This window comes from Capricornis sumatraensis, chromosome 1 (genome assembly GCF_032405125.1).
Source record: "Capricornis sumatraensis isolate serow.1 chromosome 1, serow.2, whole genome shotgun sequence".
Lineage (NCBI taxonomy): Eukaryota > Metazoa > Chordata > Mammalia > Artiodactyla > Bovidae > Capricornis > Capricornis sumatraensis.
This window is the reverse complement of record NC_091069.1, coordinates 6,616,510-6,642,795: the sequence shown is the minus strand read 5'-3', so window position 1 is coordinate 6,642,795 and position 26,286 is coordinate 6,616,510. Positions and strand designations below refer to the sequence as shown.

Genomic DNA, 26,286 nt, shown 5'->3' with positions numbered 1-26,286 from the left:
CGTCGTACTCGTAGTGGGAGCAGCGACGGTATCTTTGCAAACACAGGCTTATCATTCCAAGGGCTGTGGAGCTGACTGCCAGAAAAAGCAGGGGGAGTCACCTCGAAGACAACTGGGTAATTGAATCATTTGCAGAAACTGGAGGAAAAGATATTTATAATAGATCCGAAGCCTCTCAGAAGTCAAGATGGGAAATTACATTAAGTGCCCCGAAGAACTGAAACACTGCTTCCTTTCAGCTTGATCCTGACAAGAGGCTTCACTAGTGACAGATGATGCAAAAACTAATAACAATCAAATCATGGCTTTGCTGTGGGGAAATTACAGTGCTTCAAGTCACATTCATAAACAGAATAATTTAAGAATTCCGATGTTTACTTATTTTTTAAGTGTGAAGTGCCCTAGTTTGTGTCAGGAGAAGCACAGTTATTGTTGTTATTATTATTTTTTAAATATTTATTTATTTTTATTCATTTGGCTGTCCCAGGTCTTAGTTGCGGCACATGGGATCTGGTTCCCTGACCAGGAATTGAACCCAGGCTCTTTGCACTGGAAGCACAGCCTTAGCCACTGGACTACCAGGCAAGTCCCAGAATATCAACATTAGATAGTGCATGTCCTTAGGGAGGAGGTAAATAGAAGGGGACAACAGAGGATGAGATGGTTGGATGGCATCACCAACTCAATGGATATGAGCTTGGGTAAACTCCAGAAGTTTCTGATGGACAGGGAGGCCTGGTGTGCTGCAGTCCATGGGGTCACAGAGTCGGACACAACTGAGCAACTGAACTGAGCAGGACTGAATAGGACTTCCATAAACATAACAAAATGACACTGCCAGTATAAGAAGTAACAATGCATCCTTGGAAATGTTACAATAGTTGAGAAGAGCAATTCAGTTTGGTAGCACCTTTCAAAAGTCCCAAAGCTGCAACCCGACTTAGAAATTGCGCTTCTGATACATTAACTCTCTTGGACCCAACCCAAGGGAGGAAAACTAAAGAGTCACCTGGAAATTTTTACAATCACAAAGGCCCAGAACTCACCCAGCAGGTGCGGATTCCCTAAACCCTAAGTGGGAAATTCAAACTGATGTGGTCCTGCCCTGGCCGTGAGCCAGGAAAAGACAGCTTCCCGGAGAACCCACTTTAAGTGTGGGCCAGAGTGGAAATTCCAAGGAACACACATTTATAATCACACACGCGGTCTTCTCCATCTCACGGGTTTTCTACCTTCTTATGTGACTGAAATACAAGGCAGTGGTGATGCTGGTATAGGAGGCTTGCCAGGCTATATGCAATTTTTCATACTCAGTATTTGGAAGCAACCATGAGTAAGCCTTTACAATGTCATGAGATCTTAACTAACACAAAGGTGAAGTTCACCTGAAACTAATATAATATTGTAAGTCAATTATACTTCAATTTAAAAAGAAAGGAAGAAAAAGGCTAAAGATCGCAAGTAGTGGCTGGCTCAGTGGCTTCAAGAAGTACTACAATGCGCATTCTGTGAGCTCTCTAGAAAAGCTGGGACTATGAATGCAAAATCTGGAATGCTATTTCCACCTGTGTAAAAACAGCAGGTAAGGGCAGGAGACTGCATGTGGGATCAGATTTTATTTTGCGGAAAGTGAATGCTCTCAAGGACAAGAAAGGAATTAGATCAGTAGCTAGAAACTCTCCCACTATAAAGTATTACAAAACATTTAAGGAACCTAATTTCCTCTCACAAATATTTTCTAAATAATAATTTAGAAAATAAAAAGGAACACTCCAAAACTAATATAGCAAACTAGAACAGCCAAGAAAGAAAAACCCCAGGTTTCTATTTCGATGAACCAGAAAAACATTCTACTTCTGCTTCATTGACTATGCCAAAGCCTTTGTGTGGATCACCACAAACTGGAAAGTTCTTAAAGAGATGAGAATACCAAGACCACCTGACCTGCCTCTTGAGAAATCTGTATGCAGGTCAAGAAGCAACAGTTAGAACTGGACATGGAACAACAGACTGGTTCCAAAATGGGAAAGGAGTACATCAAGGCTGTATATTGTCACCCTGCTTATTTAACTTCTATGCAGAGTACATCATGAGAGATGCTGGGCTAGATGAAGCACAAGCTGGAATCAAGATTGCCAGGAGAAATATCAACAACCTCAGATATGCAGATGACATCACCCTTATGGCAGAAAGTGAAGAAGAACTAAAGAGCCTCTTGATGAAAGTGAAAGAGGAAAGTGAAAAAGTTGGCTTAAAGCTCAACATTCTGAAAACTAAGATCATGGCATCTGGTCCCATCACTTCTTGGCAAATAGATGTGGAAACAATGGAAACAGTGACAGACTTTATTTTGGGGGGCTCCAAAATCAGTGCAGATGGTGACTGCAGCCATGAAATTAAAAGACGCTTACTCCTTGGAAGGAAAGTTATGACCAACCTAGACAGCATATTAAAAAGAGACATTACTTTGCCAACAGAGGTCCGTCTAGTCAAAGCTGTGGTTTTTCCAGTAGTCATGTATGGATGTGAGAGTTGGACTATAAAGAAAGCTGAGTGCTGAAGAATTGATGCCTTTGAACTGTGATGTTGGAGAAGACTCTTGAAAGTCCCTTGGACAGCAAGGAGATCCAACCAGTCCATCCTAAAGGGAATCAGTCCTGAATATTCACTGGAACAACTGATGCTGAAGCTGAAACTCTAATACTTTGGCCACCTGATGTGAAGAGCTGACTCATTTGAAAAGACCCTGATGCTGGGAAAGACTGAAGGTAGGAGGAGAAGGGGATGACAGAGGATGAGATGGTTGGATGGCATCACCAACTCAATGGACATGAGTTTGAGTAAGCTCTGGGAATTGTTGATGGACAGGGAAACTTGGCGTGCTGCAGTCCATGGGGTCACAAAGAGTTGGACACGACTGAGCGACTGAACTGAACTGATTTCAATGAACATCGATGCAAGATCTCAAGTAAAATGTTAATAATGTAAATCCAGCTCTGTATTAAAAAAATATATACATCAAAATCTAGTTATACTAGTCCCAGGAATGCTAATTTGGTTCAATATAAGAAAACTTAATAACGTAATCTGTCCATTAATGGATTAAAGGAAACAGAAAAGGTATTTGATCATATTCAATATCAAGTTGAGTTTAAAAAAAACAACCTCTTGGCAAAATACGAAAAAAAGGGAATCCCTTATAATAAGCCTGATAAAGGCTTATTATAATCATGTTTAATGGGGAAACATTTGAAGCACTCTCTTTATCCAGAATGAGATAAGGAAGTCCACAATAACTGCTTCTGCCAGGATAAAAGAGGTCATAACCAGAAGAGCAAGATAAGAAAAATAAATAAAAGGCATAAAGACTGAAAAAGAAGAAATAAGACTGTCATTATCTGCTGTTACGACTGTCTCTAAGGAAAACCCCAAAATAGAAATAAAAAGAGTTTATTAGCAAGGCATCTGGCTATAAAATGAATATACAAAAGTTTTATGTTCATTTAACCTCCAATTTTTTTTTTAAATAAACTTTGGGTCAATCTATTTTAATTGAGTAACATATTAAATATTTTGGGGCATTAACATTTCATGAGAACTTATGGTAATTTATGGTGCATTTTGGGGCTTCTCAGGTTGGAGAAGGCGATGGCACCCAACTCCAGTACTCTTGCCTAGAGAATCCCATGGACGGAGGAGCCTGGTAGGCTGCAGTCCATGGGGTCACGAAGAGTCAGACACGACTGAGCGACTTCACTTTCATGCATTGGAGAAGGAAATGGCAACCCACTCCAGTGTTCTTGCCTGGAGAATCCCAGAGACAGGTGAGCCTGGTGGGCTGCCGTCTATGGGTCGCACAGAGTCGGACACGACTGAAATGACTTAGCAGCAGGTGGCTCAATGTTAAAGAATCTGCCCGCTAATGTAGGAGACTCAGGTTCAAACCCTGGGTAGGAAAGATCCCTTGGAGGAGGAAATGGCAACCCACTCCAGGATTCCTGCCTAGAGAATTCCATGAGCAGATGAGCCCAGTGGGTGGCAGTCCATGGGGTTGCAAAGAGTCAGACATGATTGAGTGACTGTTACGTTACTATGAGCATGGTAATTTTACCAGCAAATGAATGTATCTTTTGGTAAACTAAATATCCCCACTCAAGATCAAATATAGGTATTAAGAATGTGTTTTCTGATATACTAGGTAATTTTAGAGGAAGCCATACTAATCTATGCCTAGGCTTTAAGCAAGGAATTTGGCAGAATTGGGCAAATAACTAAATACCTAATTTACACTATTTTCCAAGCAAATTCATCTCCAAATTATCTGGCAAAAAGTGAAAGAAATCTACAAAAACGCAGTGCTTTTCCCCACGTAAAAGCATGAAGCTATGAATGCCAAAACAGCCCTGGGCAGTCAGGAATGAATACGGTTCTTTAACAGCCTAATTTTGTTTACACTCATATTGATGACTTTTATAAAAAGAAAATTTAGCTTCTAGGGAAAAAACACACAGGGAACCACAAGAAGACACAGTACAAGCTTTATAATAATGTTCCTAATTGCCAACAACACAAGCCCGTTTTGGGAAAAGCTTTGGAGAGGACCTCCCAATGCAAGCCTTGGGCTACAACCTGTTAGCAACCTGAATGAGTCCATCAGAACTCTGGCCACTAGCGTGAGTTTCTTTATCTTTTTATCAGAAGCAGTGCCAGCAGCCAAGCTCTTTCAGATGGCGCTGGGCAGTCTGCTCCAGCTTTTAAGAGGTCGATTTTTTTCTTTGAAAAGCCATTAAGAGAGAGAACCACAGTCTGCAGAAACCACCCCTTAAGATATGTTCATGGTTTAAGTCTCCACGTTAATCGTCCTGGTGACTAAAGAAATCAACACGCAGCTCAAATCGTAACACTGAAGATTCCCCCAAATTTTAGATACCCCCCCAGCCTCCTACTAACACCCCACACCCCAAGTTGACAGGAAATGAAAATAATCCCAAGTTGAGTGGCCTTTTGTGGTTGCATCAGAAAGAAGAACTTGGGGACCAGCAGTCTGGGAGGATACGTGACAAGCGTTAAAAGAGGAAATGAAAAAAAACAAAAAGACTCTCGCTTTCACCTTACCTTTTCAACATCTGCTTTCGTAACATTTATGTCAGCATCCATTTTCTCAAAGTACTGCTGGGCTCGGTCAGCCTCTTTGCAATCCCGCTCAAAACGTCTTTTACACTAAGGACAGAGGAAGATGGTGACAGGGAAAGTGATTGTTAATGAAACCATGAGATTCCTATATGAAGATGTAATTTTATCATAATTTTATCGGCATTCCCTCATTCCCCCTCCCCAAAAGCATTGGTTTCCGAACTGATTTGTTCCATGTCATCATTTCAGGAAGTTATTTTAAAATCTGCCTTTATTTCCATCCAACTGTCTAATCTTTGTTCTTCCCTGTGATTTTTAGAAAAAGGATTCCACTTGGGTTCTCTGGGGCTCAACATTTTACTCCCAGTAATAATCTCTAGAAATCAATTAAATTCAAATTGTAAAAATCTCTAAAGACGTTAGGGTCTCTGTTTTGTACTTACTGTTGATTCAAACTGAAGTTAAATTCAGATCAGAAAAACCTATAAAGACATTTCTTGAGAGGTTGGTTTTCCACTTACTGATTCTAGTTGCTTCCAGCACGTCTCTATGTGTTGCTGTGCCTTCCGTCCATCGTGAAAGTGCTGAGGGCGGGTGGGGGGGGGGGAGGAGCAAGGACACACCCATGATTAGTATCCCATCTTTCTCTTATTAGACTTGAAAAAAAATTCACCTACTCCAAGGATATTTAAATATTGAATATCTAGCCCATGCATTCCGAAGAAATGTAAGACTTAAAAAATAAATGAGAAATGGAAACAGTAATAAGTTAATAGTCACAGAGTTCCATCTCTGACTTTAGCTATAATAATACTGAATGCTAAGAGTTATTTATGCTACTTGTAAAAATGACAGGAATGCTTTATAAAGATGGCAATCAGATCTTTATTTTTAATCGATTTGAGATGTAATTCATATGTCATACGATTCACCCACTGAAACTGTTCAACTCAATGGGTTTTAGTCTAGTCACAAAATAAGCAACTCTCATCACAATCAATTTCAGAACATTTTAAAAAATTTTCTGGCCATACCCCTGCCACTCCACCCTTCCGAGGCACATGCGATCATAGTTCCTCAACCAGAGACTGAATCCTCACCCCCTGCATTAGAAGGCAGAGTCCTAACCACTGGATTGCTGGGGAAGTCCCTTGAACATCTGTATCACCTCAGAAGAAATGCTGCACCTCTTAGCTGTCACCTCCCATCTTCCCCAGCCCTAGGCAAACACCACGCCACTTCCGGTCTGTATAGACTTGCTTATTCTGGACATTTCATACGAAAGAAATCATACAATATGAAGTCCTTTGTGACTGACATCATGCTTTCAACGTATCATAATGTTCACTCAGCCTAACGTTTACAATGATCACACATAACAGTACTTCATTCCTTTTATTGCCACGTGGTAATTTTTGGGGTGACCGTCCCCAGTTTGGGGCTATTATGAATCATGCTGCTGCAAACACTTGTCTAAGTTTTGGGGAGATGTTTCCATAACTTAGATTTTCTTAAACTTCAATTCACCTCCCTGCCATCTGCAAAGGCCCTGTGGCAGGTATATGCTTGGTGTTGACCACCAGGGACATCCGAGAGGCAGACCAAAGTGAGTCTCAAGAATGTGAGGAGATGGGGTCAGAGAAGAAAGGTGCAGCCTGTGCAGAGTCTGTAGGCTATTTGTCTGCATGAGCTGGGAAGTCGGGGATGTCATGTAAGAATGTTCCAAGTGGGAGTTCCTCTCCAACCCTGGAAATGATGGACACTTGCACCCTGGGGCGGCAGCGTACCTGGTGACAGAGGCTCAGACTCTGGGTGTCCTTTGATCAGGAAAATCACCAATAAATCAGATCAGATGTGGGCTGTGAGATACGGAGAGGTCAGAGAGATTCCAAGGATGTTCTGACCTGCATGGACCACGTGCACGAAAGCCCTTGCCCCCTTGGTTCTGTTAGACTTGACAGGTTCTGTCAGACTAGAGAGCGGGAATTTCCATCTGCACCGTCACTAGGATGCAAAGGGGTGACCAAGTCCTTTGACTAAAGGCCACAGCTCTGGCCGGGCAGTGCCCCCACAGCTCATCTCTGAAGTTCCTACAAGGCTCCCCTGCTCTTTGAGACCTAGGGCCACGGCAGCTCCCTACTGTGATCAGCCCGGGGTGTGGTGGGTACCACTCCATCCCTTCACTCTTCCTGAATCCTCTCCACAAGTGCTGAATGCTCCTTTTAATAAATGACCTTCCTTCAATGACTAGGCGTGAATGTGCTGTCTGTCTTCTGGTGAGGAGGTAAGCACAGCTGGGAGGGGTGTGCAGTGGAGGAGGGAAGCGAAAGGGTGGCAGGCATGGAGAGGTCCCCTCGGTACTCAGAGCCTTTTCTCTCACCTCATCAGAACCTATGACTTAGCCGAGACACACAAGGCAACTGACCCCGGGAGGCCGGCGAGGAGGAGACAAAAATCAGACTCTTTTTTTTTTTTTTTTTCTTAAAGAACAGTGTTCCTTTATAAGGGAATGTTTTCTTGTCTCTCTTTGGAGGTCACGTTTCACCATTTTAAGTGCCTCTTGACAGCAAGGTTTACCCATCTAGCAATTTTTTTTGGTCTGTAGGAGCCCCGTGGGGCTTCGTATTTCGAGTCTCATTTTAATAGACAGAGGGATACGACAGAAAAAAGATGGATACGACCAAGGAGAGATGGAGTTGAAGGCAGGCATAAACAAGTAAGAAAGGATGGGCTTTGGGGAGGCGTAAGAGGAGCCGAGAGCAGAGTCGAGCTTCGGAGGGGAAGTACAGAACGCGCGAGCAGGTTTTCTGAAAGCCACAGGCATCACTTTAAAGAAGGCGAAGGGGGGTGGGGAGGGCCTGGGGAGATAGAGGAGCGAGGGGTCCAGGAGGGGGACAAAGGCTCAGCTGTGCCCCTCGGCCCCGAGAGCCCCTCATCCCCAAACTGTCCAGAGGACCAGCCCCATTTCCTATGCAGGTCCCTGGTGTCCTATAGTTGGCTGAAAAGCTATCCCCATTTCTCCCCAATCTTACTTTGAGATTCAAAGACAGACACAAAAAGAAAACCTCAGCACCCAATTCCGGGCTAGGCTCTAAGCTTCTACTCCAACAGCAGCTCTGAAATGAACGTTTTCACAAAACGAAAGCTCCCTCACAGCCAGCGCCGTCCTGACCCAGAGGAAACGCACACAAAGGCCGTGCAGAAGCGACGGACCCTGCACAGGAAGGTGGCTCGGGCTTTACCAGCAAAGGGATCGGCTCTCAAGATCACAGTCTTCCAAAAAAGGCCATGTTTTGGAAGCACAAGTGGATAATTTGATCGAAAACCTGCTAGATAGTAAATTCTCTTCCTGCTTCTTCATTTCCAGGTTGAATAATAAATATGCATTTATTTTTCAACCACTGTATGGGCCTCAACTTTATTGGTTAGCTTTTTCCCTGGAAGAGCTCCTGTTATAACACTCTCCCCCCGCCACCCCCCACCCCCCACCCCCGCAACACCAAAACAATTATTCAAGAAGTATACCTGTGATTGCATTTCCTGCGGCTTAAGACAAAAAAAAACAAACTGTCACTGATTTTCTTTCTAGTCTTTCTTGCCTAGTATGTGTTCTCCAAGATGGATTTGCCTACAAGACACAAAAACCCTGGGCCGGCTGATCCCTTAGGAAACCAATGGACGGAACAAAAGCCCTTCTGATGGTTTGGAGCATCCCATGACCTAAATAGCTGCGGCCCTTTGTAGCCAGGGAGATCTTCCCTCCTTTAATGGCTTTATTTCAACAGTTGCAAAGTTAAACAAACCAACCAGCTTGCCAGATGTGTTTCTTGTTTATTAGCAAACAATGGTCAAACATTTTTTCACTGGGCAGTGAGCAAGTGTGGATCTAAAAAGTGTGCCTCCAAGCTCTAAATAAAGACAAATTGTTCTCGAGAAAAAAGATAATAGGCACTTCTTTTGGAGCCACGGAGTGAAGTCATCACAGCTCTTTTCTCCTATCAGAGGAGAGACAGGAAATGCCATCTCTAGAGACCCAGAAAAAAAAAAAAACAAACACAACGCTCTTTGCTTTCTCCTGTAATAAGATGCTTTAGTTTCTCTTCAAACATAATAATAGACCTTTTTAAATGCCTGATGCTATCTGGGTGGCAGCGAAGCTTACTTTCAACTTTTTGGTTGAACCTTAAAAATATACAGGTAAAATCTATACAAATCAAATGAGCCTTCAAAAAATTTTCAGAAATTTCCCAGGGACCAGGAGTAGCTGAGATTAAAAAAAAAAAAAAAATCACAGGAAACCTAAAATAGGCAAGCATTAACTCAAAGCAAAATGACAAAGACAAAGCTTCAAAGCAGATTTAACTGTGCTCCAAGAAATCATCCTTAGACTGAATAGATAAATGGTGAGAATATTCGTTACTCACACACTGCAATTAGGTACAACAGCTACTCATTTTGCTCTCTCTATATAAAATAGATCATCAATTTTAAAAACTACATTAAAAAAGCAAAATATGGCATTGATGTGAAAAGAGTCACTTCTTTAAAAAAAAAAAGTGGAAAAAAAATAACAGAATAAACACTCAACTAAGGCAAGCCAGCCATGTGGAATTTTAAATAAAACTCAGATTCTACATATGAAAACGAACACAAAAAAACTTTAAAAGGGGAAGAAGAAGGGAGTTTCTAAAAAATATATCTGGGACAAATACTAGTATTTCCAAAAAAAAACCTACAGCGTGATGGGCTTGAATACCAGAGGGCTTCTAGTGCTAGCCTGACTCGGGGTTAATTAACCTAATGATAAAATCTGTGTCTGTGGATATTCGTGTGGACTGTGTAGCGAAGCTGCGAAGCACCTTCAGACAGGTTCAGGGCAGCTGTCTCTTCAGTGAAGCCCAAACTATAACCCCAGAAACATTTGTGATGGGAATTGCGTTGCGCTTTTCTTCAGTAAGACCTATTTCCTCTAAATTCATTTATAACAAAAATACTTTCTCAATGGACTTGTTTAAAGTTCCTAAAATGCCTGCCTCCCGGTGTCACGGGCACTTACTTAACTTCCCCCATAACACTGACCATCTGGGCACTGGGCAGCCCCCTTCCCCCAGCCCAGTCCAGGTCCAGCAGCTCCGGTCAAGTTTCCGTCACCCCCTCTCCTGCTGTTCCCCTCCCCAACCCTCTTATTCTCCTGCTGGCTTTCACTCCCCAGAACTCTCCACAAACACACTATTGCTTTTTTTGTCCACACACCAGGCTCGTGGGATCTCAGTTCCCCAAAAAGGGATTGAACTTGGGCCCTCGGAAATGAGCGCAGAGTCTATCCACTGGACCGGCAGACAATTCCCCGCATCCACACTTTTCACCTAGACTCCAGTAGTCTTTTTTAAAACTGTTCTTCAAAACAATCTGTTCTTTCACATTCCTTAAGATTCTAATTCCTCTGAAGAATCCTGATTCACTCAGGATGAAAGGATCTTCAAAGGATCGATAGTAAGCAGCCAATGGCTCAGATTCTTCACGTGATCTCTTCCAAGGGTATGAAACTGTTCTTCCAAACCAAACCAAGGGAAATCACTTTTAATAAGGGTTTCAGATAGAGTGCTAGGTTGATAGGTGAAACTTCAGGGACAGTCATCCTTCCCTGAGCTGAAAGGTTTTAAAGTCTAACTCAAATCATTCATTCAAGTGTGTTCATTGCACACCCACACGTGCAGGGTGCTACATTGCTTGTGAATAAAGCAAAGCTTCTTTCCTTGTGGACCTGTAGACACAGCAGTAGGAGAAGAGGGTAAGGAACTAGGGAGGGATGGGTGTGGGTGCAGGCAGCGTTTAGACAGGGCGGTCTGGGAGGATGCTGAAGCAGAGGCTTGAACAAAGTGCAGGAGTGAACTTGCAAAGTTCTCAGAAACACCCTTCCAAGCAAGCAGCGGGAATAGCTAATGAGGATGCTTTGAAGTGGGAAAGGGCTTGGCCTGTCCAGGGAACAGAGAGATGCCAGTGCAATTAAACTGAGGGAGGGTAAGGCAGGAGAAGAAAGCAAGGGCCAGACCGTGGACGGCTTCCCAAGCCCCATGAGCACAGTGGAAAGCTACTGGAAAAATGTAAGAAGGGAAGTGGCATGGTCTGATTTGCATTATTGCAAGGTTGTGCTGCCTGAAGCAGAGGGGTGCAGGCTGCTGCACCTGCCCAAGGGGGAGCTGGTGGTGGAGGTGGAGGTGGGGAGCTGGACCACGGACCAGGGGGCAGGCCTGGAAGCAGAGACGAGTTAAAACTAAAAGGCTTAGGACAGTCCACCAGATGAGAGATGCTGAGAGACTGGCTGTGCAGGAAGTGGTGAGAAGTGTCTGGATTCAGAACATTTACTGAAGGCACAGCTGATGGGACCTGACGTTAGCCAGAAGACAGGGCGAAAGGGAAGAATAAGCCTTGGGTGCCCCACGTTTTTGGCCAGAACAACTGAGTTAAAAAGGACTGCCATTCACAGACGGTGGGAACTGTAGATAGGAATGCTGTGCTTAGTCACTCAGTCATGTCTGACTCTTTGTGACCCCGCAGACTGTAGCCCGCCAGGCTCCTCTGTCCGTGGGATTCTCCAGGCAAGAAAGAATCCTGGCGTGGGTTGCTATTTCCTTTCCAGAGGATCTTCCCAACCCAGGGATCAAACCCAGGTCTCCTGCATTGCAGACAGATTCTTTACTGTCTGAGCCATCAGGGAAGTCCAATAGTATAAGACGGAGGCAGAATAAAGGATAAACTCCGGGGATCCACAGCTTGTTTTTGGACAGGTTGAGTGGACCACCTCATCACACAACTCTGGGGTATCCTTTACACTCTTCCTGGGCTCCAGGGCCTCCACTGACAACGATGCTGCATCAGTGAGTCAGGGGAGAGACACACAACTTTCGTCAAGGAATTCTCACAAATTTCAGAAGAAAAAGGTCTCATTCCTACTTACAAGGGGGAAATACAAAGTCGCATTTCAAATTCAGGAAGTCAAGGACAAGACTGAAGGATCCTGATAACTAAGTATGTCATCCCATAAATGAGAAAATAGAATTTCTTTGCTTCACCAGACCAATGGTTTTGCAGGTGACAGAACTACAGTGGGGACAAGGTCTTAATAGAATGCTGGTCTTAACAGAACGTTCTTTGAAAACAAAGAGGACAGAACAAACCAAAATACACCTTTTGGACGTAGATTAAACCTGAAGCTATTAGTGGGTGTTGTATAAGCATGACTCACAAAAGACCAACTCGTTTTGCAGGGTTTCCTGCTTTTTGAGGGGTTTCCCAGGTGGCTCAGTGGTAAATGAGCAATGCAGGAGATGCGGGTTCCATCCTTGAGTGAGGAAGTTCCCCTGGAGGAGAAAATGGCAACCCCCTCTTGCCTGGGAAATCCCACAGACAGAGGAGCCCGGTGGGCTACAGTCCGTGGGGCTGCAAAGAGCCGGACACGACTGAGCGACTCAGCACAGTAACAGCAGTAAGGGAGAACTAACTGCTCTTTAGACCCACTGCTCTTTTTCCTGATCACGAAATCTAATATCTGCTTTGCTTTTCTGCATTTTCTTCTTACAGGTTCTGGCTTTATAACAGAGTATCCACAGCTGAATCTCAACAGCGCTGAATAAATCAAGAACAGATTTGCAATTAGCTTGATCACACAGATAAGCTCCTTTTACTTTCCGGTTTCCTTCATGCTAAGTTTTATCTGTTCACTGTCATCTCTTATAAACACATGTTCGAGGGAGTTCCCTGGTGGCCCAATGGTTAGGCTTTGGTGCTTTCACTGCCATGGCTGGAGTTCAGTCCCTGGTCAGGGAACTGAGATCCCCCCATCTGCACGGCAGGTACAGACAAAACAGACGAACAAAAAAAAACCATGCCCTGGACATATTAGAGTCAGTCTGAGCCGCAGAACTGCCTTACAGGCAATTAAGTTTGTTTTGTAAACAGAACCTATCCAACATCTAACTTTAAGAAGAATGCATGACTTTTAGTTATCAATTTTTCAACATCTCTGAAACCTTGGGGAAATTTTTCTTATGGTCACTTCGCAGTAATGCGGGGTCTTGCAAGCATTATCTGAGATTTAGAAAAATTTTAGTGAGTCACTGAAGGCATTGTATAATTATTTCCTCTAGAACTCTTCAGATAACCATTGCCAAAAACTGATTCTGCTCCTGGCCAACATTTTGAAATGAAGCATTCTTTCCACCTGCCAGGAGAAATGTAGTTAGAGGTTCCAGTAAATGTTGGCTGGAACCTCCTGATTTCCCTCCTGGAGCTATAAATCTCCATAAATCCCTCATATGTGGTTAGTGGTGACCACTGTAGATAACCCTACACAGACTCAGAGGTTGGAGCTGAACTCTGTTCTCTAAAATTATTTAATAACTATAGTCACTAAAATTCTAATTATGAAAACTACATATTTTCAGGACTTCCCAGGTGGCACTATTGGTAAAGAATCTGCCTGCCAAGGTAGGAGATGCAAGAGATTCGGGTTCAATCCCTGGGTTGGGAAGATCCCCTGGAGAAGAAAATGGCAACCCATTCTAGTATTCTTGCCTGGAAAACCCCATGGACAGAGGAGCCTGGTGGGATACAGTCTATGGGGTCACAAAGAATGACCTCATGGACTGAAAGAGTTGGACAAAACTGAGTGAGCATATACACAGAAGGAAACTTACAAAAATGAGGATTTTGATTGACAAGGATTTTGAGTTTTTGTTCTTTAATTCAGAGTTTTTGTAAAATTTTGGCAGCTAATAAACGAATCACAGTCACTCTACCCAAAAAGAAAGAATAAATAAAAGAAATCGAAGTTTTCATTGCATGTGGTCAGCTTACAGAGATAATGAGTATTGCTCTCACTGTAAATTTGTAAAAATCTAGAAAAACCAGCCCAAGCTTCCTGATAGCCCAGAGATAAAGAATCTGCCTGCAGTGCAAGAGATACAGGTTTGATCCCTGGGTCAGGAAGATCCCCTGGAGGGGGAAATGGCAACTTACTCCACTATTCTTGCCCGGAAAATCTCATGGACAGAGGAACCTGGTGGGCTACAGTCTGTGGGGCTGTAAAGAGTCAGACATGACTGAATACTCCCTCATGAAAAGCAAGCCAGTATAAAACTTCCAGATTTTACATATTAAAATTCACCATGCTGCCTTAGAAAGAACTGTTGATTTCCCCAGTTATTTCTACCCATGATCACTGAACACCAGTGAATCCCAGACACTGGCACAAAATCAGATGTGTTCATTTATCTTTGAGAATAAAAGACTGAATGCGAAGCAAAGGAAACGGTCACAGTATATTTTGACTTATACTCACCCCAAGGGCAGGCTACTAATTCCATTAAGCATCTTGCCAAAAATACAGTTGCCTTAAGTGGAGCCCATTAGGTGAAGAAATTAAGAGCCCCTGCCCCTCTCAGGCTTCCAGAAGTGTTGGTGGTCCCTAATGAGGACTGCTGCTGGCTCAAACACCAGGCAGGAAAGAACCTAAATGGCTGTGCTCTTGCAAATGGCAAGTCAAGGCTCTCTTTTAAAGAATTTCCTTTCACAAAATCAACACATTTTCATCAGAATAAGCAAACACACTTTTGTATATCAGGACAGACACTGGTTATTCATAACACTAGCTGAGCGAGCTCCCTACAGAACAGAGCACGTGTGGAAACTGCTGCATAAAAGTTGTATTTCCTCAAGTCTACAAATAACCAATGAAAGAGAGGGTAGGGAGAAAAGGGAACCCTCCTACACTGCTGATGGGAATGTAAGTTGGTGCAACCATCATGGAGAACAGTATGGAGGTTCCTCAAAAATCTAAAAATAGAGTTGTCATATGAACCCGGGGCTTCCCTGGTGGCTCAGATGGTAAAGAATCTGCCGGCAACGTGGGAGACCTGGGTTCAACCTCTGGGTTGGAAAGATCCCCTGGAAGAGGGCATGGCAACTCACTCCAGTATTCTAGCCTGGAGAATCTCCGTGGACAGAGGAGCCTGGTAGGCTGTAGTCCATGAGGTCTCAAAGAGTCGGACATGGCTGAATGACTAAGCACAGCACAGCACATAAGATCCTGCAATTTCACTTTGGGGCATATAGCCAGACAACACTAGAATTCAAAAAGATACCTGTACCCCAGTGTTCACAGTAGCACTATTCACAAGAGCCGAGACACGGGAGCTTAAATGCCCATCAACAGAACAATAGATAGGGAAGATGTGCTACATATATACAATGGAATACTACTCAGCCATAAAAAGGAACAAAATAATGCCATTCGCAGCAATACGGATGGGCCCAGAGACACCATATGGTATGACTTCTATGTTGAATGTAAAATATGGCACAAGCGAACTTATCCTCAAAACAGAAACAGACTCAGAGACACGGAAGTAAGACTTGTGGTTGCCGACAGGGAGCAGGGGAGGGAGAGGGATGGTCTGGGATTTGGGGGTTGGTAGATGCAAACTGTTACATTTAGAATGGATAAACAACAAGGGCCTGCTGCGCAGCACAGGGAACTACAGCCAGTCTCCAGGGGTAAACTATCATGGAAAAGAATATTTTAAAGGAATGTCTGTATGTGCGTAACTGAGTCACTTTGTTGTACAACAGAGATTGGAGCAAGATTGTAAATCAACCATGCTTCAATTTAAAAAATGAAATAAATTTAAAAACAATCATCTTTCCCCCTAAAAACATGAACAGTGAGCATCATTCTCTCTTACAGTTGGAGATTTTTTTTAATTAATTTTTTGAAACTTTCAACTTTTTTAATTAAAAAAAATTTTGTTTTGGCCACTCGGCATGTGGGATCCTAGTTTCTGCTCTACAGCACAGTGAATCGGTTATACATTTAAGACTTCAAGATTTTGCTCAAGATTAGACAACTCACTTGTGAGCACACCATGGCCCCAGAGGCAAGGAGAATGTGCCTATCTCCCTCTGCTTTCATCTCTCACACTGCCAGAGTGCGTGCTGTTGCCTCAGCCGTGTCCAGCTCCGTGTGACTCTATGGATTGCCACCTGCCAGGCTTCTCTGTCCACGGGATTCTCCAGGCAAGAATACTGGAGTGGGCTGCTGTGCCCTTCTCCAGGGGATCTTCCCAACTCAGGGAGCGAACCCAAGGCAGGAAGGAAACCTCATCTTTTGCATAGTGAGCCATTTCTCACCTTGTTAGAGATTAATGTGCTTGAACATAGAAAAATCTAGATGAAAAATGATTTTCTACTGCTATTGGAACTGAACCTGGAAACACTCTCTATTGGGAGTAATAAGATCCAGCAGTAATCCTGTAAATTCTAAACTGTCTCTTTGGGCAGGGAGGAACTCACCACTATATTAAGTGGCTCAGAAGGTGTTAGGGCTGACAGTTAAGAATGGTACTTCAGCAGGACAGTATTTCTAGTCAGCCACAAGAAACAATAGCTTGACCTAAAAATTTAAAAGCAGCTTGTTTTCAATGCCATCCGCCAAGTCAACGTTTTTAGAAAGGTCCTTTTAAATGCACCGGACAATACTATTATGACACATGGTCATAAAGAGACCTGTAGATGCTCCTGCTTTCTGTAATAAACCCTGATCAAACCTTTCCTCTGGGGTAGGAAGGAGATTTTGTATTGAGAAGCAGGACCTGATGGGAGGTTCTGGATATGCAGTGCCTACACATCAATACCAGTGAGGTGCTGCTGCTGCTAAGTCACTTCAGTCGTGTCCGACTCTGGGTGACTCCAGAGACGGCAGTCCACAAGGCTCCCCCGTCCCTGGAATTCTCCAGGCAAGAACACTGGAGTGGGTTGCCATTTCCTTCTCCAATGCATGAAAGTAAAAAAGTGAAAGTGAAGTTGCTCAGTCGTGTCTGACTCTTCGCAACCCCATGGACTGCAGCCCACCAGGCTCCTTCGTCCATGGGATTTTCCAGGCAAGAGTACTAGGCGGTTGGTACCTGTCTTGTTGTGACCCTCCCTGCAACTCTGGAAGGTGGTTTATTACCATCAGCCTCAGTCACAGATTCAGAACTAGGTTGCTCAGAGAGTTTTACATCCTGACTGTTTCCTAGCTAGTGGGGCTGTTGGAGACCTAAGCGGGTTTGTTGACTGCAGACCCTGGGTCCCTTTCTCGCCTCCCCGACCCCCGGGAGCTGAGGCTCTCCGGACATACTTCTGATTCAGGCTCTCCTCTCCTCCCAGGAAGATCTGAAGTTCACTGGCAGCCCTTCACAGTGCCGCAGCGAAGTGGCAACTGGATTTGACCCCAGAAGAGGTGGATTTGGTCTCTAGCTCTCTTGGGGTCCTTCTGCTGATAATTACCATCACCAGAAAGTGGAAGCAATAGCAATCCACTGTGGTTTTGAGAATCATCCTTAAGAAAATTAGATCACTTACTAAGAAAAGCCAGGGTAACCAAAAGTGAAAGGTCACAAGGAGAAAGGCTGCTTAGTACAAGAGGATCCCAAGGAGCCCTTTCTACAGCCCTTTCTATGCTGCGGAGACCTTCATACCCGTCAATCTGGCATCCTTGGATGTAAGTTCAAGAAAATAAACTCAGCGGGAATAAGAGCATGTATGTGAACAACCACTGCCCAGAGAGGCGGGCTGGCTGGGGGCAAAACGTAAGTCAGACAATGAGCAAAATGTATAACAGCCCGCCCTTCCTCCTCATCAGTTATTATCACCTATAAAAACAAACACTTGAGGCCAAATGGTTAAATATCCAATATTATCAAAATAATGTTCGATATTAGAACATCAACATACTGCCATATCCTGCATTCTAAATAATGGTAACTATCACCATGTAATAAAGCAAAAAATAAGTTCATAAATCATTATATTAAAACACCGGAAATGTACCTGTATTTACTGATATTCTTTCTAGAACTTTAAAAAGTTTCACAGTTTCGTAAATTTTCATCTGAATAGAATTACAAAAGGCTTTAAGAGAGTACGTTGTTTACATCTCCTCCCAACAGAACATCTGACTCAGAGAGATGTAATTCTCCCTAAAATAAAAGGAATGCCATGTATTGCAAGATATCATTTAATGTGTGTCTGTACTACCTATCATTTACTCATTAAATTACTATAATTTTTTGATTAAAGAAGGAAAAGAATGCAAAGTACAGATATGACACATTTAAAAAAGACGTATGATTAACAGAGAGGAAATTAAACAAAAGGATGTAGCCATAACACAGCACAGAGATACAGGATCCCCAGCTAGTAAAGTCTAACTGAGAACTAAGCTATGTTGAAGACGGCTGCTTCTGCTTCTCAATTCTTTCTTTCACTCCAAGAGTACTGATCGAAAGCCCGACACTCGTCACTCTTTCAGGGGCTGAGACAAGAAATGTCTTGTCCTTGTGGAGCTTGCCAACTCAACGGACATGAGTTTGAGCAAACTCTGGGAGACAGTGAGGGACAGGGAAGCCTGGTGTGCTGCAGTCCATGGGGCTGCAAAGAGCCGGACACGACTTAGTGACTGGACAGCAACAACAACAACAACATAATGTTATTTACATGAAAATGCAAACATGAGAATCTATCTCAGCTTTGCTTTAGTACAGCAAGTTAAGTGACTGAACAACAGCAGCTAAAGAAAAATAAATAAATTAATTAGGGGGAAGTAGCGTAAATGAGGTGGAGAAGGTGGGAGGACCTTGTAACTTTTAAAAACTATTTATTTGTTTAGCGTGCTGGGTCTTAGCTGTGGCACGCGGGATCTTTAGTTGTAGCACAGCAGCTTAACTGCGGCACATGAGCTCTAGTGCCTGACTCGGATGGAACCTGGGCCGATGCACTGGGGGTGCAGAGTCTTAGCCATTGGACCACCAGGAAAGTCTCTATAGTCTTAAATAAGATAAATAAGACAGACCTGAATGAGAAGTTGACATTCCTGAGGAAGAAGTCGGGAAGTGAGCTCTGCAGATACCTAGGGAAAAGTTTTACCAAGGCAAGAAAACGCAGTGCAAAGGCCCCGGGCCAGGATCGCAGGGGGCATGGGTGAGGAGCAGCCAGGAGGCCATGTGGTTGGAGGGGAGGCATTTAAAAAAGCAACAGGAGGCCAAGTCACGTGGACTTCACATTTCACGATTCACTCCAGAAAAGAGAATGAATATTTCCCTCTGAGGTAAATATACGGAGTTTTTAACTTAAGAGCGTTGGCTAAAATGCTAACCTGTAAGAGTGAAGGAAAGTCAGTAAGAGACACAAGGCACTGACCAAAGGAACAAATAAGAAGAAGGTGTTTAACACGGACTTTGTGGGGTCGAGGGAGATTCTGGACCCAGGGAAGCAGTCCAACATCGCAGCCAGAGTCACTGTGTTTATCTTATGACTGTATGAGGGATTCTGCTTCATTCCAAACCGTAGTATTCTGTTTCGCTGCTTCCTGGCCGTCATATAAAAGTTCCCCTTTCGTGAACAGTCTATAGAGCCTGTCACCCTACTGCAGCTCTGGCGCAAGGCTTCTCAGTCAAGATGGACATTTTGGGTCAGGTAATTCTTTGTCATGGAGGCTTGTCCTGTGCATTATGGGATGTTAACAGCACTTCTGGGTTCTACCCACTAGATGCCAGCAGCAACCCCCACCCCCAGCTATAATAACCCAAACAACCAAAAACATCTCCAGACGTTGACAAATATTTGCTGGGGTGGGTAGAAAAAGCTGTGCCCTCTTGGGAACCACTGCTCTAATGTGAACAGACAAAAACCTCATCTCAACTTATTAACTTTGTTCCAAACACCTTCCTGCCTCAGGGCCTTTGCACGGCTGTTCTCTCTCCTGAATTTCTGTCCCAGGTGACGCCTACTTGTCCCTCAGGCCCTCTGGGGAACTTTCGCCTGATATGGCGCATGAGCATGTCAGGTGTTCCCATTATATGTTCGTTTGTATATATACATTTGTACTTTGTGGAGACTATCACAATTGCAATTAAATAATTATTTTGGTCATAATTATTTAATGTCTCCTCCATTTCAGCAAAAACTCTATCAGTCTTATTGGCTCATATATCTCCAGAGCACTCAGAGAAGGCCTCAAACGTATACAGAAAAGCATTTTGTCGTTGTTGTTCAGCTTCTCAGTTGTGTCCAACTGTGACCCTACAGACCGCAGCATGCCAGGCTCCTCCGTCCGTCCTTCACTATCTCCCAGAGTTTGCTCAAATTCATGTACACTGAGTCAGTGATGCTATCCAACCATCTCATCCTCTGCCAGCCCCTTCTCCTGTGGCCTTCAATCTTTCCCAGCATCAGGGTCTTTTCCAATGAGCCGACTCTTTGCGTGAGAAAAGCATGTCACTGGCCAACTTTGGTATTTTATTACAACAAATTATTAAGTGCCTCACAGGCAATCCAAGTACAGTGATACAGACCATGGCTTAATGATAAATCTCTTCGGTCAAAATCTTGACTATGAATATATTTTACTCGAGGGTACATTTTTCCCTTTTGTTAACAATAAAAGTCATGGAAAGACTGTAATGGTGATGAGAGGAACAAAAAGGCCCTTTATTAGATGATAATGAATGAGCCAGGGAACAGAGTGTCTGAAAGATGGCTGAGGCCATCTTTCTGGCTCTTTTGAACTCCTTATAAGGATTTATTTTAATACAATTTATTCCACACAGCAGACACCATATTACCTTGCTTACTCTTGTATGTCCCAGAGCCTCAAATATATTTAAATTCATCATAAGAGGTTAGTATTCTGAGGCCCACAGATGAGTTGCAGAGTATATAATGGACCCTTGAAATCGTACGTAAAGACCTGTAAACACTTTCTAGGAATCGGGTCTGTAATTTTTATATGCTTCTCAAAGGTAGCAATTTAAGACCCACCGTCTCATATGATTTCATTTAACTTTGAAACTTCTCGGGAGGGACTTGCCTGGCGGCCCAGTGGTTAAGACTCCGCACTTCCAATGCAGGAGACACAGGTTTGATTCCTGATTGGGGAACTAAGATCCCACATGCCTAGAGGCATGGTCAAAAAATAAATAAAATAGATAAGCAACAAGGATTTACTGTATAGTACAGGAAACCATAAAAACAAACAAAAACTTCGAGGGACAGTCCCATCATCTTTGCTCCACCTCTTAGGAAGAAAAACAAATTTTAGTTACCGATTTCCTCTCCTGCTTCAGCTCCTGGACGTAGCGCACTAACTCCGCAATGATCTGAGAAGTCATATTCTCGGAGATGACTTCATGCTGCCCAGCATAATCATTCATTTCATTCAGGGTGGCAAGGAAGGCTTTGCAAGCCGTGTACCTACAGAACAGAACACACACCACTCCTTTTCAAACAGGGCACATCCTCTCTCACGTGGTTTCCCGCCAGCGAAAGAGTAATTAACATTACTATCAGGGTAATATGCCTCCAGCTCCCACAGGGTCTTGACAGATTCATTACACATCAGGGTGTTCTCATCAAAATGGCACATAATTAATTACAACCGAAACAGTTTTCATTTTGAGAAGCCAAATTGCTCTATATCAGGCAATATTTGGCTTTGTCACTAGCCCAGGTAAAACCCAAAATACATACACCTACTATATGTACGAATGTCATGGATATTTAGATCTAAATTAGAGGTGATAATTTTGGGCTATTCATGTTAAGATGTCTTAACTGCTGTCTGAAACGGACGTATTTCCTGGATGAATGAGATGCCTGATATTACCAAGAAGTAGAGTGCACAGTCCATTCACACTTCCTGTATTTGCTTATACACACTTCCTGTATTAAGCTTTTCCTAATTACCTTAATTGAAACAATCTGGAAAAGGTCTAGTGCCTCTTTAAGAAAAGTTAGTTGAGTAAGTTTTCATTGTCTTTCCCCCCATTTAAAAATTGACACAAATATGAATGAGGAATGCAATTTGTTTTCGTAGATACACTACATCTACAGAATATATGTAGATTGCCTTCATAATCATCCCAAGGACATATACATACTGCCACGTAACAATCAATGATAGACACACCTGTATTCCTCTTCCTCTTTCGAGTTCTTTTTAGGTTGGTATTTCTTTGAAAGATTCCTGAAACAAAAAGGCAGACATATCACCTTATACAGAAGATAACTGAGAAATCAGAGACAAAAGATAGCGTTTTTGTTTACAAGTTAAAAAGTCACAAAATGTTCACAGCTGAACCATTTATTTCCTTCCATCTTTCAATGCGAAAGACTTGCGTAGGTGTGAATCTTTTAGAGAAAGATAGAGCAAATATGAATAGACACGGTCACCAGTTGGTCACTTACCTGGATGTTAAGACCTGACATTATTTAACTAGAGAGGGCAGACCCTGGGTTTCTATGCAGTGGCTTTTATTTACAGCACTGAGCTGGGGTAGTTTTTCTTACCAGGTCACCATCCCGTATACTCATCCTCAGTCAAGCATTATTGCTTTAAATCCAAGGCAAACATACGGACTGGGTCCGAATGTTTAAAATTAAAATTCAAAGGGCATGTTTTCAAGGCTCTGTGGCTTCTCTTTCAAAGAGTTAATGAAAACCACTTGTGTGAATAAGTCTCCTTAAAGGAAGTAGAAACGATATTTGGAGGGATGTTTATGCTAAGACATTTAACTAGGAGAAATTTTAACCTGTGTAGCAGGCTCACACTGAACACACTCAGATTAGCCAAAATTGCTCTAATCTCTCTTCCTAATCCCACCTCCAGGTCAAGAATCCAAATACTCCCCTCTACATTCTGCTGGAGAAGGAAATGGCAACCCACTCCAGTGTTCTTGCCCGGAGAATCCCGGGGACGGGGAAGCCTGGTGGGCTGCCGTCTACGGGATCGCACAGAGTCGGACACGACTGAAGTGACTTAGCAGCAGCTACATTCTGCATGCTTAAATTTACATAAAAACGAAGAGTGATCTTGAAGAAAGAAAATTCACTAATGGCTCCAGGGATTGATTTCTCTTGGGTCCTATTTTGGCTTCCGTAGTTAGAAGAACAGCCATAGATAAAGAAGGAGTGGTGACATATGTACACGGGAATACTATGCAGTCATAAAAAGCACGAAACAATGCAATCTGCAGCAACATGGTTGGGCCTAGAGACTATCACACTAAGTGAAGTAAGTCAGAAAGAGAAAGACAAATCCCAAAGTTCGGCACCGAGGAACCTGGCTATGAAACACAAACAGACTCACAGATACAGAGAAGAGATTTGTGGTTGCCGAGGGGGAGGGGCTGGGGGAGGGAAGGACTGAGTGTTTGGGATTAGTAGATGCAAATGATTACCTGTAGAATGAATGGACAATAGGGTCCTACTGAATAGCACAGGAAACTATATTCAATGTCCCAGGATAAACCATAAGGGGAGAAAATATGAAAAAGAAGTGACTCGGTAAGTGTATGTATAAATGAGTCACTTTGCTGTACAGCAGAAATGAATACAACATTGTAAACCAACTTCAATTTTTACAAAAAGAAGAAGGGGAGGAGAAAGAACAGTCCTAGGAGGTGACTAGTGGTCCACAGTGAGACTCTCCATATGATACCATTTCACTATTCACTTCTCTTTTTATTCCCTATTGCTATTCCTCTTTCGTAGTAGCTACTTTCACTATTTCACATTTAATTTCTTTCATTTCCCCTGAATCTACAGATGTGCCTAGAGAAGTATACAATAGTAAATTTGCAATTTTGATCATGGTACATTTTACAGACAGAGTGAAACGTGAGTTCGTCTCCAATAGGTGTTACTAGATAACATGAGAGGCAGAGGACTTCAGTAAGAAGGACATTGCTCTGGGAATCCAGAGACCATGGGTCTGGATGGTGTGACCTTGAGCGAATCAGTGGGCAAGTCTGTGCTTCCAGTTCCTCATCTCTAACCCTGAGGCAGGGGTGTGTAATGACCTCTCTTGCCCCGTAAAGTTTCGAAATTCCAAGGGAATATACATCACCCAATAGAATAGTGATTGCTGCAATTACTTAAAAAAGGCAGTACATAACAATTCAAAGTTTTTAAGTAGATAAACTGATAAAAGAAAAATGTACTGACTTGGAGGTTGCTATCACATGAGCTGTGCTTCAACTACATGGTGTTTTCTCTACTGATAACTCTGACAGCAAAGATCATCTGGTAGATTTAGATTCAAAAGACTGTGAAGAAGCAATATTTCCTAAATATTAAATATCTAAAGCAAGTACTTTAGAGAAAAACAATAATGCAGACAAGAGAAATCTTGCATATCAAAAACACAGTGGAACTCTTTGAGTTGGTCTACACATTTCATCTTTAAAGATGTGGGGACTTCCCTGGTGGTCCCGTGATTAAGAATCTGCCTTCCAATACAGGAGACGTGGGTTTGATCCCTGGTTGGGGAACTAATATCCCATGTGCCTTGGAGCAACTAAGCTCCTATACCACAGTGAAGACCCAGTGCAGCCAAAAAAACGATTTAACAAGAACAGTAGCTCCAACTTACATGTACCAGGAATATTAAAAGGGGAGCCATGGAGAGCAGATGACTAGATAATCAATAGATTCTTTTGCAAATATATTTAAAGTAGCATATATGTGATCTGCAGTATTGAAAAGCCTAGAAGTTTCATCGGACATTTTTAGTGCATGGTTTTAAATAATGACCATCTCTTCCACTAACCATAAACTACAAATGGAAAAATGCTACTTCTAAATTCACACCTTATATAAAAATCCATTCAAAACTGTTATTTTAGAGGTTTATTTAAACCCACACTTTCTTTTTAGCTTCCAGTCCTTAGCCATAAAAATAGTTCAAATTTTATACCTAATTGAAGGAAGCAGAGCTTGAAGAGATCCAGGAGAAACCAGCACTTTTTATAGTTCCGTTTTCCCAGTCAAATCCGAAACAGGATTAAAGACCTGTTGTGGGTGATCTCCAGTAAAGATGGTCTTTCTGTGCATGAGTATTACTTTGACAGTTTTAAACAGATATAGCATTCAAATGCTTCTTAAAAGCATCAGTGAATAATTCACTCTATAAATGCTAACAGAAAACTAAAACCTTAAGAGGTCTAGAAGAGAATTTCAGATCCAAAGATACTTCTGTCAGGGACCACTACGAAAGAAGAAAAAGACAGCAATTGCCTTTCCATTCTCTCGAGATGGGTTTTCTTGCCCTATGTGTATGAAGTTATTTTAAAAATAAGCAAGCAATAAACCACCAAAAGCAACTTTAAATTTATGAGATCTTTCTGAGAAATAAGTGTTTGATATATTTGCTCTTCAGATAGGCTAATTAAAAGGTAGGAGGAAAATACACATCTTTTAATAAAAATACTAGACTTAAATTTGGTTGTTCCTAAGAGCTGCCAGGAGGTTTTAAAAAAGGAGATGCTTAGGCTCCATTTCAGATCTGGAGGGTCTAGGGCTGGACCCAGGAGATTTTTTTTTGTCTATCTTTCTTTTATACTTTTAAAAGCTCACTGCAGATTTCCAGATAAAGATGGCAAAATAAAATCTCATTAGAGAATTGCGCTTTTTTCCAACAAGAGGTGAAATAAAAGGCCGGAAATTTTCCAGAGCAGAAAATAAACCAATGAAGAAGGGCACATAACCTCAGTCTACACACTTTGAGAAGTGGTGACCCATGTGAGGGATGGAAGGTTCTAGAACAGTGTACAACAGATGTTTGACCCCTCCCTCACAGTCACTGGAAGGGAAAGAAGTCCACGGAACATGGACTGACTGAAAATCGATTCAGACAGAAGTTAGATGAGGGGTGAGCCGGCACTCAGGGACAGAGACAGAAACTCTCTGGGAGGGGGACAGGCAGGCTGAGCACCCGATTCCAGGGCCTGGCAGGGGCCGGGCTGGCCGCCTGGGCTTCCACTTCCCAGGGCCGCAAGCCGAACGCCTGGAGGAGATCACCCCAAATCTAAGGATTCCCAAGGAACAGGAGTGAATGCTTATGACCTAATGGAGTGAATGTCAAAACAGAAACACTAGCAAACTTTCAGAAGAGACAATGAAACTCAGAGTCTCAAAGACTAGAGGTACAAAGTCAGGCGCCCCATGGGGTTAACCGAAACTGGCGATTAACACAAATTCTTGAGCTTGCCTTCCAGTTTGTTAAAAACCCCTCTGCTTGTACCCTGCCTTCACCATTCAAGCTTGCTTTCTTGCTACAAA

General features: G+C 42.8%; 1 protein-coding gene across 5 annotated transcripts in view; it reads right to left on the bottom strand.

The window, feature by feature from the left end:
• FNBP1 (formin binding protein 1) overlaps positions 1-26,286 on the bottom strand; it is a 134,476-nt gene that overhangs the window by 51,907 nt on the left and 56,283 nt on the right. For all 5 annotated transcript variants that reach the window (XM_068988777.1, XM_068988775.1, XM_068988781.1 and 2 more), the window contains exons 3-6: positions 22,136-22,192; positions 21,273-21,420; positions 5,655-5,717; positions 5,116-5,220 (exon numbers count right to left, since the gene is read on the bottom strand). In XM_068988777.1, coding sequence (XP_068844878.1) covers positions 5,116-5,220; positions 5,655-5,717; positions 21,273-21,420; positions 22,136-22,192 — 373 coding nt within the window. The remainder of the gene's footprint in view (positions 1-5,115; positions 5,221-5,654; positions 5,718-21,272; positions 21,421-22,135; positions 22,193-26,286) is intronic.